The sequence below is a fragment of the Cryptotermes secundus genome, unplaced genomic scaffold (assembly GCF_002891405.2).
Source record: "Cryptotermes secundus unplaced genomic scaffold, Csec_1.0 scaffold1475, whole genome shotgun sequence".
Taxonomy (NCBI): Eukaryota; Metazoa; Arthropoda; class Insecta; order Blattodea; family Kalotermitidae; genus Cryptotermes; species Cryptotermes secundus.
The window spans coordinates 609,150-625,857 of NW_019731600.1; the positions used below are offsets into that span (position 1 = coordinate 609,150).

Consider the following 16,708-nt stretch of genomic DNA (forward strand, 5'->3'; position numbering starts at 1 on the left):
TTGCTTGGTTCCACACAATAAGCGGTATAGTTATGCAAATTGTCCCCTTCTGATAAGAAGTTAAAAAAATGAACAAAAATTAGGCAAAGCTGATGATAATGAATGAGTCTTGTGTTGATTAAAATGAATGCTAATGAACCCAGTCAAAAACAAAACAAAAAAGTCAGTTGTTTTGAAAGGTGTAAATAGTTATGTTACTAATACTACAAATTCTTGTCACAGGCAGAAATGGAGTTCTGAGGCAAAGCAACAGGATAGACATGAACCAGCTGCAATACTGGGCTGTGTCATGCATAAAGGGATGTGTGGCCACACTACTCACATTTCACATACCTTCCAGGGGTTCAGACATGTCTGTGGCACCGTACAATTAAAATTGACTGGAGGTTGAAGAAAACTGCATAATGAGGAGCTTCATAACTTGTACTCTTCTCCAAGTATAATTAGAATGATCAAGTCAAGGAGGATGAGGTGGGCAGGGCATGTGGCACGAATGGTGGAGATGAGGAATGCATATAGGATATTGGTGGGATAGCCAGATGGAAAGAGACTACTGGGAAGATCAAGGCATAGATGGGTGGACAATATTAAAATGGATCTTAGAGAAATAGGATGGGATGGTATGCATTGGATTGATCTGGCTCAGGACAGCGACCAGTGGAGGGCTCTTGTGAAAACGGTAATGAACCTTCGGGTTCCATAAAACACTGGGAAATTCTTGAGTAGCTGCAGAATTGGCCACTCCTCAAGAAGGGCTCAGCTCCATGACTAATGTAATAACATTTAATAATACAAGGCACATCTATCTCATCTCATTAATGGAACTTTCAGTGAATATGTGACTTTTTCTTATACTCTGAATTTCAATATAATTTATATTGTGCATTCAGTTTTATGTGACAACTACATTAAATGAAATGTAAACAGATTATGTTTCTGTTCTCTCACACTGGGCTGTAATGTAATTAGGTTTCGTCTGTATGAAGCTAGTGAAAGCAGCTGAAGGTTTTTATGGTGGTAACAAATTTAGATTGTGGTCTTTTGGGCTATGAAATGGCATGCTGTCATAAGTGATACCAATATTATGAAGGCAACAGGTTCTTCCAAAATATATTTTAATACCATGTAGTCTGTTAGGTTTCATAACTCAGATTACTACATGAATCTTCATCACTGTGGAAACCTCAGACCTTATAGACAATAATCGAAATTGACTCCTTATTTGAATGCATTAATGTTTTGTTTTAATAGCAGTTACTGAAGGCTTGCACACTAAAGCTAATGACTTGACCACCTGTGAGACTGCTTCTCTTATATGGTATATACAGTCAGTCCAGTAGACTTCAAGAATTAAAAGTTTAGTTTTTTTAGTAAATATTGTAAAATGAAACATGTCCATATGGAATGGCTAATGATATTTTTATATAGCAGAGAAGTCCTTCATGTAAGAGTAAATATGCTAATTCAGTGTTACTATAAGTTTAGTGAGGTCAGTTTAAAAATGTGACTGCACTAGCTGAGCGTTTAACTTGTGGTGAGTGCTGTTACTAGAAAGCATTTACAGTGCTTGTACTATACAGCTAATACTGCAATAGAGCAATTCTAAGTGCTAGCACAATGCTGGTGCTGCATGACAGCATTAGGGGCTGCCTAAACACAGATCTGAAGAAGTTCTGTACCACCGATGTAGCAAAGGTTAGCCAATTTTCATTTGACCTGTTCTTGTAATTTCATTATCTGTATGACTCTTTACATCAGTAAGGAACATTGCAGTCTAACAAAAGCACTTCTGCTTCATACTAAAGAGGTCAAATCTCAGTTCAGAAACTGGCTATTCTAAGTTTCCAGTTGTTTTCCTTGGTCTTTTCAGGCAAATTCCAGATAGGACTTCAATTTGGCCATGACTTTTTCCTTCCACATCCTATCCAGTTCATTATTCATCGGTCATTCTGTCATTCATAGCTGTAAAAACTGAGCTGTTCAATAAACCAGAATAAAAGATACAGGTAAGGGGTCAGTAACATTTTGGTACAAACAGGTTCACATGGGTAACACCATGGTCAATGTGTGAAAATTCTTATAAAATGTGATTGCAGCAGTATAATCCCACATGGTTCAGGGAGGCTGTCACCATGGCCCACTCAGTCAGGACTAATTTATACTGTGGTAATGCAAAAGCATTAATAGTTTAACACAATACAATGGAATGTCATGTCCTCATCACTGATAATCTTCCAAGCTAGCCTTCAGGTTTGTTCACTGTCTTTACTAAATCTCTCTGTTAAATATAAAATGCCTTTTACGTGTAAAACTGAACCCAAGTTTCAAGACAGAAGGCAAAGTTGAGATGTTTCAGAAGTCTCCCACAAAAGTGGACTGACTTTCGAATTCAACTCAGATTCACTTTTAAAGGGAGAAAATGCTAATTGAAAACCATCTTTTCTTATCACACTATATATCTGACTTTGGTTTCGTAACTTGCAACCATTTGGCACATTACAAAATAATCTCAAATGTAGGTATGTGTCAAGAATCATATTAAGTTCTTCAGTAAAAAAGTGAAACTCAGAGTCATGAACATGTCATGTTCTGGAAGGAAATGGAATGGAAGAACGAACGTCCATTGTCACGCATCCGAGAAGAGGAACTCGCTCTCCGAGAGCAGCACCTCAAGGTCTGATGGAACAGTGTGGATATTTGAGTCTATGTCTGCCTCATGTTCACTGTTTTGGTTTCCAGTTGGTGGTAGAGGCAGTTGTAGCATGGGTGTTGGAGTCACTGTTGGAGAAACTGGTGCTTCTACTGCAGTCAGTGACTCCTTAGCTCGAGATTTCCGATTACTTGCTATCCTCTTATGGTCTCTTGACCTCAGAAGCATGGCAGCCCGAGATCTACCAACGCCTCCTCGCTTACGGTCACCTGGAGTAGATCTCTGGCGGCTCTTGTCCACAATAACAACACTTGCTGATGCTCCTGAACCTTTCTCAGTCTTGTGCAACTTGAGACTAAACTTGAATGGTGGTTTGTATACAACCTGCAGTCTCAATTTCTCCTTTTCACCACCATTTTTATTAGCACCCTGGAGGTTGCCAGTGCTTTGTGACTTATGCTTTTCACTTCTGCTGTGATGTGTCACAGCGGGGGCTCGAGTCTTTACTGGACTTCCAGGAGCTCCTGTCAGGCCAATGGGAGTCGATTTGGATTTAGGAAGTAATGCAGAGTCAACAGGAGGCTGGGAGTTCAGAAGCCAGTTCTTGACCTTTCCAACAGGGTCACTGTCAGGGAGAGGACCCTTATTTGACAAACCTAACACCATCCCTAACTTGTCTTTATCACTCTGCACTGCACTATAGTCTATCACTTCTTTCTTTTTCTTCTTCTTTCCTTTTGTTTGTTGCTGCACTTTCTTTGATTTTATTTGGCGAGCAACTTCCTCCGTCACTTCTACACTTTGTTTCACTGCTGCCACTTCATCCCCAATGACTGGAGTTGCTGCTTTCTTCTTTTTTTTATTTTTCTTTAGTACCTTTTTTGGAGTAGAAGTATTACTATTGTTGTTGTTGTTGTTATTATTATTGTTATTATTGTTATTGCTTTTACTGTTGTTGGCTTTGTCTTTGATCTTCTTTCTGTGTCGATGTAAATGATGTTTCTCACGCACTTTACGTTTCAGAGGTAGCTTAGATCGGACAGCTGCTGGGTGGATGGTAACTTGGCCACTATCCCCTTCTGGTGGCAGACGCACAGTCTCTGTTGTTGAACTGTGGATGATGGTGACAGACTTGAGCTTCAGGTTTGGACGCTTTCCAAGGAATTTTGTGCTGACAACCTGTAAAAAAGGGATACAAATTTAAGATATGTTTAATTGCTTACCATCTCAATTTTTTCAGAGAAATAAATATAAAGACAGCAATAACAGAATCACAAGGAATAGTTTTCAGGTACACTTATATAATTACAATAGTTTATTTCCTTTGCAAGAATTATTGCCCTAAATAACAACATGGGGCAGAGTCCTTCCTGGGAAGTTAATAGACATTCAGCTACCAAAGAAATTCCCCAACTTCCATGAGAACAAAATATTCATTACTCTGTTCACAGGAACCATCTGCTGGACCCTATTCTGAGCCAAAGTTTACATGCTCCCACCCCAATTCTTTAAGATCCATTATAATATTGTATGCCCATCTATGACTAGGTCCTCCACAAAATCTCTTGCCTTCAGGTTCTCTGATCAAAAGTTTGCATACAATTCTCACACCTTCTCTTTGTTATATGGGTTATATGGTTATATGGGTAATTAGAAAGAAAGTGGCCACTCAGACACTTGGGTGGAGGTAAGGAACTGGAGTGCAGTCTGAGCCATTGGAAATCTTTGTCAGGACCCCCACATGTGCTAAGCTGCACAAATTTTATCTGCAAGTTTTACATCATGTACACACTTGGGTTCTCAAAACTGATGTTTTTCTTCATGCAAACTGGAAACCCTGGTTCAAAATTATCATTCTAGACTTCTATTTATTATATATTCCGGTATCAAAACTTCACTGAAAATTTGTAAATGTTCCAGAATCTAAACTTGCATTTCAAGTTAAGTTACAAGTAAAAATTTTCTAACGTGGATCAACATGACTGATAAATCTTATCACCCACCACTAAAGTTATGTTCTATAATTGCATGTTTAACACTCAATCTTCACCAATTATACATATTTCTCATATAGGTATATATTAGTCTAGAAAAACTGCTTATAGTGAGAACTTTACAAATCCTGTCAACACGAACAAGAACAACAGATTCTAGGGTAAACATACAGAAGAAGAAAGCAGAATACATCAAAACAAAACCAATGCATAAGCATTACCTTTACAATCTGAAAGATATAAGCCTAAGGCAGGATGGCAAGTACTCTTCTGCCAAATATCTAATGAATTACCGTGTCAATGACATTGCTCCACATTATTAAATAAGCCAAAACTATCACTCAAATGCTAATCAGAGGGTTTCATGTCAGGTTTCTGTGGTGGAAGGTACCATTGTATGCCCAACACAGCATCTGTGTATAAGGTGGAAGGTATGTGTTAGAATGTGCTCTGAGCCCATTTACAGCAAACAACAGCATTTGTCAGTATGTAAAAGCAGCTACAATACTATGGAATACCTAACCATGAATTCTTCTCAGGATATTAGCTGCACAAACATGGAATGCATAGCCAGCATTTCAGAGACAATCTTTGCCTCCATCATAGAGAATTAATGTGATGATACACGCAGAGAGTCTTTGAAACACTGGAAATACATTGACATATTGACATGGCTGATTAACCAAGAAGATTTCAAAGCATTCAGTCATTATGATAGCTTCAAGCGTTGTACAGAATCTCTTGTTTTTCTTGTACTTTCACAGTTTTGATGTGCTTGGGTATCCTGACACTAAAAATTCTCTAGCTCTGGAGTGAAGTAAAAAATCTGGTAACTTACATTCACCATACATAATCCGTAGTTTCTGATAGAGAGAAATTTAAAAACACTGTCACTAAAGATCAATCATTCTGAATTGAATACAGTCCTGAAGTAACAAGGACTTGAAGAGGCACTGAAATATTGAACAAATTACTTCTTTTTATCCATTCTTTGCATTATATGACTAAACTGAATGCATATATGGGAGATCATGTCTACCTTTCCATCCTTCCTCATGTTTCAACTCAAGATCTGCTACACAGATTAGATGAAATTTGACAATACTGGTCCTTACTAAAAGCTGTAGATCCACTTTGACTTTCATAAAGATCAACTTCACAGAAGTATACTTTTCTAAGAAACGTATATCAGCATAATAGTTATACTGAAGTAAAAAGAACACATGTGAAAACTTTGTGTACTCCAGTAGGGATAGCATCTTTCCAATTTTATTATCATTTCCAACTTACAATGTGTACTATGGAATTACCAGCCTGTAGTTTTGACAGATGAGTTTAAATTTCATGCAGTAAAAAGATAGAATTTGATACTGGAGTACCTGTAAAAGACTTCACTACAATGAGAATTTTTTGATGGATCAACTTGAGTCTTTACCTCATCTAGGTTAGAAACCATGCCAAGACTTGGCTGGCCATTTTCTGTTTTTGATGCAACTTCACACAAGGGATGCACAGTTATTTTGTGGAAGTCAATGGCAAATTAGCACAATGTCTGTATTATGAGAGCTTGGAAATATAGATAAAAATATCTCCTGTATAAAGTTTAGATGTTTCAACTAGATTTCTTTAGCATCAATCAATAAGTCATTAAGAGATCCTTTGTTGAAGTGGCCTGCCAACCAAGAATGGTACTTAAATGCCCATTTCACTAGGAAAGGTTAATACTGATAACATAGTGACATTTTACAGTTATACAAGAGAATAACTGCTAGTAATCCAAGTTAATGCAAAATGGACTTACCAGAATGAACAAGGCTGTGAACGCAATGAGTACAACAGCGTACCAGTGATCAGTGACCCACCGCTTGAATGTTGCAATGCTTTCATCTGAAAGCAGCAGCTTGCGTAATGTGGCAAGGGGGCCTGATGGATCTACCTAAAATTCATAAGACACAGATTAATATCTGCTTTGTAATTTACTGCCATACTTTTGGAAGTAAGCGTATGGAGACATAATACTTAACCCTTTGACAGTCAAGCCACATCATACCTAATAAAATGTCAAAGACTGTGTTGGTAAAAATACAACTGTCCAGAAAAGCAACAATATTTTCCTCAAATGACCTTCAGACAACAAGGGAAATACAAATATATAATGTGAAAGGTCACTGTTTGCTATAAACATCTGTCATAAATGTTGCCATCTCCTGAGACAAATGCTGATACACTAACTAATCAGCCAGCCTCTTCAGTTGCAATGGTCTTAACAAAACTACCCAGAATCAATCTGGTCAGCTTGTGGAATGGAAAGGAATAACAGAGTAATTAACATGTTACATATCACAACTCACCTAAGAAATATTACAAAATCACTTCCTACCTTCACAAAAACAAATTTTATCTACCCCACCAAATGGAAGCACTTAAAATCCGTACAGTGGGCCGCTGGTTTACTGTGGTTTGATATACACCAATTTGAATATCCACTAGTTAGAAAATTTGCAGTAATTTCCACCAAAATTCTGGAAAATTCTATACTGTGCTCCCACTACCAAAACAGGTCCCTGCACAGCACTACTGAGCATGTATTCACTGCAATGCCACAATTGGGTATGCATTATATATGCTCATTCTCTCTACAGTACACTGTACATTATAGCAGTTACTGTGCATATTAATATTGTGCCTTAATTATTTTTAATAAATTTGTGCCTTAAAATAAAAAATAAAAGTGGAACCAAGTCTAGTCATAAGGGTGGGAGTGCAACTGCTAGTGAAATTGTGGCTAAAAGACCATGCATATTTGTAACATTAGCAGAAATGATGGACGTTATTAGAAGAATGGAGGGTGGGTATTACTGTAATACTGTTTATAGGATTTAAATATGGGCCCCTCAACTGTAAAAACAGTCATGAGAAATGCTGATTAAATTAAAAAGACAATGGAAACTGCAAGAAGGAAAACTGCTCACATGGTCTTGTGATTGGAAGAGTGAAACAGTTACTCTCATTTTGGGTTGATGAGTTGAATGAAAGAAAGAGTCTTCACACAATTTGTGAAAAAGAAGAGTTTGTTTCATAATAAAAAGGGCCTAATTTACTCATACAAAAAAAATTCATACATCAAGTTCTGTCAATATCTATCAAACCACATAAAGAAATAAGTGCTTAAATGAAGTTATCTTTAAAATTGGCTAAACTAAACCAAAGCCAAAATGGCTTAACAGAATCTAGTGTACTGAGTTTAATCAAAATCATATCTATAGTTTTGGTGTTTGTCATTTATGGATGAATATGATGAACTACTGACAGAGCTATCATGGCTTAGTTAGAGACATAAAAAAATATAACTTATTGCAATGGCCACCATGTGGCCTGAGACACACACAGGCTTTAAATGAACAATACTCTGCACTTAGACCTCGGATGTGTGTTTTGAGTTTTCCGTGTTGTATTGTACAATGTAGGCATAGGCCTTGTGATGTGCCAGTTCTCCCCAGCCCAGTAATCCTACTGAATGTCTAAAAGATTTACTGTTTCAGAATGAATTCAGAATTGAAACAGGCCAGATGGGCACATGTGTGATGGCCAAAGACTGTAACTATAATTTTCTACTGAACAGTTTAACTACTAATGTTGTATACCTCTCTACATTTCTGAAAGACATCACAATATCCATTGTAGTCATTACATGGTGTTCCTGGCTTAGAGAACAGGTCTGGCATGTCATACGGGGCCGTGTTCCAATCAAAAGAGGACCTGCAACAGTCATTGTTGTCTGTGTGTGAATACAATTACAATATATTCTAGTTTCTTTCTAATTAAACCACAAACCAGCTTCTCCTTGTAACAGCACCTGAAACCAATGTTAAAAATATATATTGTCTCTCACAACTTTATTCATAACTAATATTTTGTCACTACTGTATCCATTTTTATATTGTCGAGAAGTTGAAATATTCCAACCTGATGTATCCTGAGAAATCCAAATTCTTTTCATCATGATGTCTTTATTATCTACGCAGTACCAAATATAAATGCAGTTAACATCCTACAGGGGAACTTACAGTTCTACTACGTAACATAAACGTACATAATATTAATGAAGAATTAAAAATTCATGAATATACCATAATATTTACAGGGTCTTTAATGACTGACTGATTTGTATTTAATATTTTAACTTATGTCAAATCATTGCTCATATTTTACTGCAAATATTCATTTGTCTCCTGATATTCTGCCACATATAAAATACAAATATGACCTTGCAGCTAATAGGATCATGTGTAGACAATACGTGTTACTCAAGCAAAATAAGATCATGTAGCAGGTCTAAAAGCCCAAGATGACAAGATAAATTATAATAGGACATAGTTCATGCTTACAGACAGGGCTGGTCATCTCCAGGCAGTTTACAGCACAGTTCACAGGCCTTAATCTTGGAGTCATGTGGTCCAGGAATACACTGACAGGATTCGAGTCCAAATGCAAGACAGATGGAGCCTGTGCACTCCTGTTCACACAAACACAGAGAACAGATTTATACATGTCAAATAAAACATAGACCTGTGAGAGCAGAGTTGATGCAGCATTCAATTAGATGTGGAGACAAATAATGGTTAAGGAGAATGATAACAGAATGATAGCTGAATTTTCAGTATTCCAGCACCACTTAAGAATGCATTAAAATTGTTCACACATAAAGTATAGTTTCATCATACCGATTGATGAGAAAAAGCCATGAAACGATACTGAACAGAACACTGGAGTCATCTAGCTGCATCATTACATACCACTCACATGTTTTAAGAATACTTTCAAATGGAGATTTCAACAGGGTGTTAAAGGGTCAGGTATTCAAACTAAATTAAATTAACTAACACAGGAATACAGGATTTACCAGAAGAAACTACACTGTAACAAGCTAAAGAAGCATGTACACATGTGGAAAAAATTTCTTTTATTGGTGCTGATGGTCAAATAAGAACTGGACACTTAATAGGCAAATAAAAATTAAAGGAAATCAGCGAGAAGTAATATACCTCCTCAAAAAGAAGTGAAAATAAAGGAGTATGGCTGCATGATCATGCATGCACACTTGTACAACATACCTGCCTTCATGCATGCACATGAAGTCATAGTTCAGTATATTACAAGTACTTGTTTAAATTCCCTCATTTGTTGCTATTCTCTCATAAGAATTTTGTGACAAAAATAAGAAAATAGTAAAATTTGCCCATTTCTACTTCAACATACTGTGACTGCCTGGACATATGAACACTGCACACACTTACCCCCATGAAACAGACAAGTTCTTCATTGCAGATTGTCTTGTTAGGTTTATTGATAGAGGGTGGGCATTGTGGTCCACGTCCATCACAAAAGCTTGAATCTCGGCATCCATTGTCATCACGGCACTTGTCTCCAAACTTGAGCTCACATGTCGATGTACAGCACGGACCCTAAATACAAAGCATGATGAATTACACCATATAATTAACCATAAACAAGAATGGAAAGTGTAAGTCAATGCAGTCCACGTATTTTCCAAATACATATACCACATAAGAGTGTCACAATATACATTAAAGCAATACATGTATTTCCAAAATACATTTCATTCATTTGATCAAGAGACTCTTGAAATAAAACTTGTACATATTAATATTAATTAATTAATTAACTGTTGATGCTTCTTGCAGATATGAACTATTATAGATTTTTTATTTCTCTCCTCTTGCTCCCACTTTGGAGTGCAAGGCTGATTTCTCAGTTTCGTGATCATTTTACAGACAGTAGGTCTCCTTGGACGGGTGATCAGCTCATCACAAGGCCTCTACCTAAACACAGAACAATATAAACACATACACACACCAAACATCCATGCCTTGTGTGGGATTAGAACCCACGATCCCGGCTTCCGAGGGAGCGAAGACAATACATGCCTTAGATCGCTCAGCTACCGTGACTGGCCTTGTAGATATTACTTGAAGATATTATATTAATTATTATATTATTAGATCTATATTTTATTTTGCATGAAAATATATAATGATGGGAAACTTCTGAGATTATGAACCTTAATTTGACTTCCATGTAAAGAAAGCAGGAACTATATTGGACCATTACAACAAAAATGAAATTCATATCACACCTTCTAGTAATATGTAATGAAGATTTTGTTGCGAGTGTTTAGGTTTTCATGGTGGTCACTATTAAGTTACAGTATCCACTTCCTGTCTCGTGTGGTGAAGAAATATGTTTCTGAGATGGAAACATCAGTAAGGTAAATTCAGATATTCCCAGTGATAGGGTAATCCTGTGACATTAATGAGGATGGTGGCTAGCAGACAGGCACTGCAGTTAACAATGACAAATCAATATTCCAAAAACTAAAACTTGACTGAGAATAAGCTTCTCATGTATTTACAGAAAATTCTTGACCCAGAAACAATCCAGGATCAGACAGACTGTACTCTTCATCAAATATTATATGGATGGTCAAGTCAGGGGGTGAGATGGATCAGTCCTGTAGCATGCAAAGGAAAGGTGAAAAATTCGTACAAAATTTTCATCTGAAAATCTGAAAGGAAGAGATTATTTGGAACACCTAGATAGAACACAGTGCTGTAATAGACCTTAAAGTTATATGGTGGGAAATGTGGATTGGATTCATTTGGCTAAGAATATGTTTCAGTGGTGGGCTTTTGTAAACATGGTAATGAACCTTCATGTTTCATAAAAGATACGCAATTTCTTGATCAGTTTAGTGACTAAACTTTTTCAAAAACATTACATTCCATTAAGTGAGTTAATAATAGGAAAATAAGAAGAAATAAGTCACTGGCCTTGTATAAATAAATTGATATTATCTCTAATTTCCTCTGCACTACAGTTCAGTAAGGCCCAGCCAATAGCTGAAATATTAGTTGCTGCTGAGGAAGCATCAGTATCCGTTCCCTACTTATGGGAGATGTGAAGACCAAATAAATTATTAGGCTTCCTTTTTCCAAATAGTTATCAATTGTAAGTTATACTTACCTGAGAGGGGCTGCATATGCTGTGTGGAGTGAGCCTGCAAGGAGGTTCTTCAAGAGGTGGGTACCTGCGCTGTGGGAAACAGCAGTTGTCCCGACAATCCTCCTCCCAGCCACAATCACACTCCTCTCCAACCTCCACCACTCCATTCCCACAGATGGCAGCCTGTGGTTCTGCAACCCAAAGCTTTTCTTGAACATTCACTTCAAATACACAGCTTTTCCAAATCATGACATTTCTGATCAGTAGTGTGTGAGTTATTTACTCACGCTACATGAATTTAAGTTATGTAAGAAGGGATGGTTAAGATCACTGCCTAAGATGAATTCACAAAGAAAAGGCCTATTTCAAAATACTATCAAAATATCTGCTGGAAGGACAGAAAAAATGGTTTGTTCCTTCTTCTATTTAATGGCCATTTCTCAGCCACAGAAGTTACAAAAGCTCAACTTCGAATTCATGACATCATCAGTCACATCTGTGTTAACAGGTTCAAGTATTCCATGCAACTTATGTTTCATGTTTATTCACAACAACACTATTTCAAGGATGTATGAAGTAATGTACTCCATTTAGATCTATATGAAGAACTTATTGGTAATTCTAGTGATTCAACATTAATCATGTTTCCCTCAAGTGCAACAAGATTTACTCACACCATAATAAGAAGAATTAGGGCAATACTAAGAAATTGAGGGTTCAGCTACCCAATATGAGACAGCAGTGTTTGGCAGATGTGAGAAAATTATAAATCTTTTAAAATATTCAGAGCCTCACCCTGCTCCACCTTATTCACTAACCTGTGAAGCAACCCTTGGGGCTGCGGGCCTTTGCATTCAAAACAGGGCTAATACTGTTGAGACTGCATGGGGAGAACTTGTTGTTGTTCTTCTTGTCCCCCGATGTTGCTCGTGCAAACATGATGAAGTTGCCATCTTCACCACCAGGAGTACATAATTCAGGGTCATGCTGGAAACAAAAGCCCATGCATATCAGATATCAGTGTCAGAATGGACTAACGTTCATAACGGTTATATAGGCTATTCTTATGCGGTATCAAGAGATCTTCATATGAAGTAAATACCTGAAGCGTAAAGCTGCCTCTGGTTCAGTGGTCTAGACTGTGTGGAGCAATACCTCCACACTCCCACTCACTGGCCTTCATTTAATAATGCTTTAGCTATAGGGACAAATTTATTCTTCATGCCAGGTAGGCTGTGATGTAGAACAGGTAGTTAGATGCATTCATCTCATAATGGAGACCCACTTTCAGTAGATGAACTAATCTTTTAGGCTTCTAGATGATGCACTTACACTATTTTACACAATAACAATCATAATTAAATGGCTTCATCAGCTACATTAACAAAGTAATTCACTGAGCTTACAATTTATGTACACTCTTTTAGATCCTGTTAGGTATCACGTGGGTTTCTCCAAGCAGGATTCCCTGTTTCTTGGTTTATTTAATGATTCTTTGTCAAGAAAGATGATACATGAGACGTCTAAACATGGCGTAATAATATTTTAACTCAGCGTCTAAGTGTATTTTATAATTCTGAACCTTTGTAATTTATCTTATAATTTTAAACCTTGTAACATAATATCATATTATAGTATTTATATTTTATACTATTGTATGCATATTTGTAAACATCAGTTAAATAAAGTTTTATTCTAGTTGAATGAATATAATTGTATATGAACAGTAGTGCCTTTAATTTTGACGAAGTGCTGAAAATCTCATGCATTAATAATTGTAACACTGTAACATATATATCCAAACAGAATGGACTCAATGTTTTAAGAATAAGTTATTAGTGTGTATGTGCCTGATGGCTTTTCATAAGCTGAAACATGTAGCAAGATACCACTGCAATCAATAAATACGTTATACACAGTAAATGTGAACAGGATTTTAAGAGTTGTTGTGTTTTGACAGATAAACAAACAAAATTAGTACAGACAAGTGTTATTCAGAACCTGATTTATGAAATAACAGATTCATACAGATCTACAATTTCTGCATGTGCTGAGTTATACAGACACATTTTATGATAAAAACAAAATTACATAACATGGAATTAGTTTACAAAAGAAAGAATTACTTACTGGTGAGCCAAAATTGTGACCAATCTCATGGGCAAGTGTGACATGCGAGACAGCAGGGGGAACATGCTTTCCGTAGTTGAGCAGTGTCACAATGCCAGTATTGAGACTTTTCATGCTGCCTCGATAATGCTGCAATGAATTGAAGTCACACAGTGTTAAACTGTTATGACTTAACAAATTAACCCTATCGCACAGAATTCTCCCTGCTTGAGTGGTTCACTGGTCTTCACCTGGCCAAGGAATTCCTTGTTGTTAAGAAACTCAAAGGTTCACTACCATATTCACGAAATTCTTCCATTGGACGCAATTCTGAGGCAGTTTCATCAGTTTATATCTCACAATTTAGTTCTTTCTGGTCATTGATATTATCCCTCCATTTATAACTAAGTCCCCCAAGTCTTCTTTTTCCTTGAGGTTATGTACATTCCTTACAGAACGGACAATACTTTGTAAGATGAGGCACCGACTAAACAGTAAGTAATATACACTATATCTTCAATACCTAAATCAGTTGTTGATTATAACAAAATTAAATACTATTACTTTCATATCATTTTCAGATTAACATTAATTTACTACATCTACATCACGAGCCTCCTATACAATTTTATATACGTAAAATATAGAATATTCCAATTTGTCCATGGGAACACAACGAAATTACAAAACCAACGACTGATTCAATGATATAAAACATCAATCTAGGATTTTATTCTTGTTTTATACTATAACTTCTGTTTTATATAATTAATAGTATTGTATCCAATTTTACTAGTACTGCGGTTCAGTGGTGTATATATGTTAACCATGTATTTGCCTGATGATAGCTATTGATGGCCGAAACGTGTAGCAGAGCAGAAACTAGGCACTGATCTTGATATTTGTTGTGTTGTGACGGTTGTAATAAAGAGGTTGTATGTACATAGTTATTGATCTGCCTCCTTACTCCATCCTCCATGGTGTAACTACCCCAAACAATGTTACCATGAGTTTGGGGAACAGAAAATGCATTCTTGAACTCAATAATAACAAGTAAATTCCTCTACTTCTTATCTCAATTTAATATTGAATCTCACTCTTATGTGTTACTGTTGTGCTTTTGCATTTTAATTCAGAAGAATACAGGTACTCAGAATAGTATAAATTCCAGCTTGTATCTATCCTGCTTGCTATTGAACACAGTCATTAATGGAATGAAACATGCTTCCAAGACTGGACCCGAGTTACTGTGTTTTCTTTATGCCATTTCAAGTTGCTTAAAAGAGATTGGGGTTTCCAGCACACAGACCTGCACACTCATTTTCCTCATGGTGTGAGACTGAGTCCACTTGGCACTGTTTGGCCTATTGTACAAGCTCCAAATGACAGATGATGATCATTGTGGAGCAATCAGTGGAATGCCAATTGGCAGGGGAAGTACTTAGAGAAAACCTGTCCTAGGGCCACTTTGTCCACCACAAATCCCACATGATTTTACCCAGGCCACTACAGTGGGAAGCTGGCAACTATCCGACCGAGCTATGGCACAGGCTTTGGAATTACACATTACTCACCCCATTCTTTTCACATACACCTCCAGCATTCTTGAGGTCTCCTGTCCAAGCCAGGCCCAACGTTCCCATCTCAAAGTCCCGGTATGTGAACATGTAAGCTAAACAGAACTGATCATAATCCTCCTCTGAAATAAGAAAAGAAGTAAAAATATAAATCAATAAAATATCCCAATATTAGTACTGAAATGTTATTTACCCAAGTGAGATCTTTGTTGTATGGATAAAAACTGAGGCAGAATTCCTTAAGAGACAAATATCTTCCTAAGTAATTTTCTTATAAAAAAGACTGTATGGGTAAATATGTTTATGATGCATTTCCTAGGCAGAATTGACTCAAACAAGGAGGTGCGTTATTGCCACTGTCTTTAAGATTTGCTTTAAAATATGCATTAAGAGGTTCAAGCAAATCAGGAAGGATTAGAACTGAATGGAACACACAGTCTATGCTGATGATGTTCATTATTGTGCCAAACATAATATGACAAAAATAACATCAAAGCTTTATCTAACACTCGTCAGGAGATTAGAATAGAAATGAACACAGATAAAAGTAAGTATTACACGTTATTGTCTCACCACATGAATGCAGGGCCAAAGATCATGTTATAAAGATAGATAAATCATATTTTGAAAAATATATGAAACTTAAAACGTTTAGGAGAGGCAGTAAAATATCAAATACATTCACAAAAAAAATATGAGCAGGGTAAAGTCAGGGAATGCTTGCTATAATTCAAAGAACATTTTTCATATTTTTAATTTCTAGTGAAAAACTAAAGACTGGAAGAAATATCAATACAATAATAAAAAGTGAATTTTGTCACCATTAAAATAGCACCAATATGACAAAAAGTATGAAAAAAAAATACTAGGTGCACAAAATGTATGAGAACTTCCAAAACTTAAAAAGTAAAATTAATTCTCTGATATATAGCCAATCTCATGTTCATTCCTTTATGCCAGCAGTTGATCTGTTTCTATATATTTTCAGAGCTGCACTTCTAACTCTTTCACAGTCAACTACCATTTCAACATTTCCTAGTGTTCTGAAGGTACAAAAACGCTCTGCATTATTCACCAGTCACAAACTGTTATAGGTAAAAGTTAATGTTATATACTTTTCTTTTGATATATTTGCAAGAAGGTCGATAAAATGCTACCAATTCCGAAAAATTTGGTATGCCACACACAACGAAGACAATAAAAATAATTCCAAATGGCTCTTATGTCTATGAATATTACCATCAATATTTAAACTCCACCCAAGTCATGTGTACATGTAGTATATGTAAGTAAAAAAGTAAGTAAGTAAAGGTATCCCTGTAACATGCCGTGGAGGCCCATAGGTTTGTGAGATG

At 36.4% G+C, this 16,708-nt stretch overlaps 1 protein-coding gene across 2 annotated transcripts in view; it reads right to left on the bottom strand.

Annotated features, from left to right (window-relative positions):
• Positions 1–1,098: 1,098 nt before the first annotated feature.
• The window catches only part of LOC111867292 (disintegrin and metalloproteinase domain-containing protein 10), a 176,239-nt gene continuing 160,629 nt past the window's right edge, over positions 1,099–16,708 (bottom strand). For both annotated transcript variants that reach the window (XM_033752622.1, XM_023857015.2), the window contains 9 exons: positions 15,351–15,475; positions 13,798–13,926; positions 12,486–12,654; positions 11,689–11,858; positions 9,942–10,109; positions 9,033–9,160; positions 8,289–8,403; positions 6,446–6,580; positions 1,099–3,829 (listed from right to left, as the gene is read on the bottom strand). In XM_033752622.1, the coding sequence (XP_033608513.1) occupies positions 2,627–3,829; positions 6,446–6,580; positions 8,289–8,403; positions 9,033–9,160; positions 9,942–10,109; positions 11,689–11,858; positions 12,486–12,654; positions 13,798–13,926; positions 15,351–15,475 (2,342 nt within the window). In that variant the 3' untranslated portion in view covers positions 1,099–2,626. The remainder of the gene's footprint in view (positions 3,830–6,445; positions 6,581–8,288; positions 8,404–9,032; positions 9,161–9,941; positions 10,110–11,688; positions 11,859–12,485; positions 12,655–13,797; positions 13,927–15,350; positions 15,476–16,708) is intronic.